Genomic DNA, 561 nt, shown 5'->3' with positions numbered 1-561 from the left:
CCCCCCACATCAATCTACACTCCATACACCATAATGACAAAGCAAATAACAGGTTTTTAACATTAAAAGTAATTTAAAGCAGTTTAATATAAAGCTGCAACATAACAAAACGATGCTAGTAAGTTGCCATAATGAGTCATTTTTGAGTTCAGTTAATTCTTATCTCAAAAGTCCAAGAAAAAATGGATTCCTCATCAGACCTTGTGTCTTAATAACTTTTGTGTCTACTCCTGTGAGCAGCATGAAGGATGAGGAGGAGCAGATGTGCCCTATCTGTCTGTTGGACATGCTAGATGAGGAAAGTCTGACGGTGTGTGAAGAGGGCTGCAGAAACAAACTCCACCATCACTGCATGTCTATATGTAAGTAGCAGGAAAATATTCCAGATTATCCTCACATCACCTGGTGTTATATTTCGAATGATCACAGGAACTAGCATAGAGCCTATTTATAGGTCCAGACAATTTGTGAACTTGGAGCACAAAAGCAGTCTTAAGTCGCTGGGGTATATTTGTAGCAATAGCCAAAAAAACATTGTCTGGGTCAAAATTATCAATTTTT

The 561-nt window shown here is 38.0% G+C and overlaps 1 protein-coding gene across 1 annotated transcript in view; it reads left to right on the top strand.

The window, feature by feature from the left end:
• The window catches only part of LOC107715839 (mitogen-activated protein kinase kinase kinase 1-like), an 85,368-nt gene that overhangs the window by 54,750 nt on the left and 30,057 nt on the right, over positions 1–561 (top strand). The window contains exon 7 of the mRNA XM_016522052.1: positions 241–362. Coding sequence (XP_016377538.1) covers positions 241–362 — 122 coding nt within the window. The remainder of the gene's footprint in view (positions 1–240; positions 363–561) is intronic.

This window comes from Sinocyclocheilus rhinocerous, unplaced genomic scaffold (assembly GCF_001515625.1).
Source record: "Sinocyclocheilus rhinocerous isolate Xijiao unplaced genomic scaffold, SAMN03320098_v1.1 scaffold178, whole genome shotgun sequence".
In the NCBI taxonomy this organism is placed as follows: Eukaryota; Metazoa; Chordata; class Actinopteri; order Cypriniformes; family Cyprinidae; genus Sinocyclocheilus; species Sinocyclocheilus rhinocerous.
This window is presented reverse-complemented; position numbering and strand designations above follow the sequence as displayed.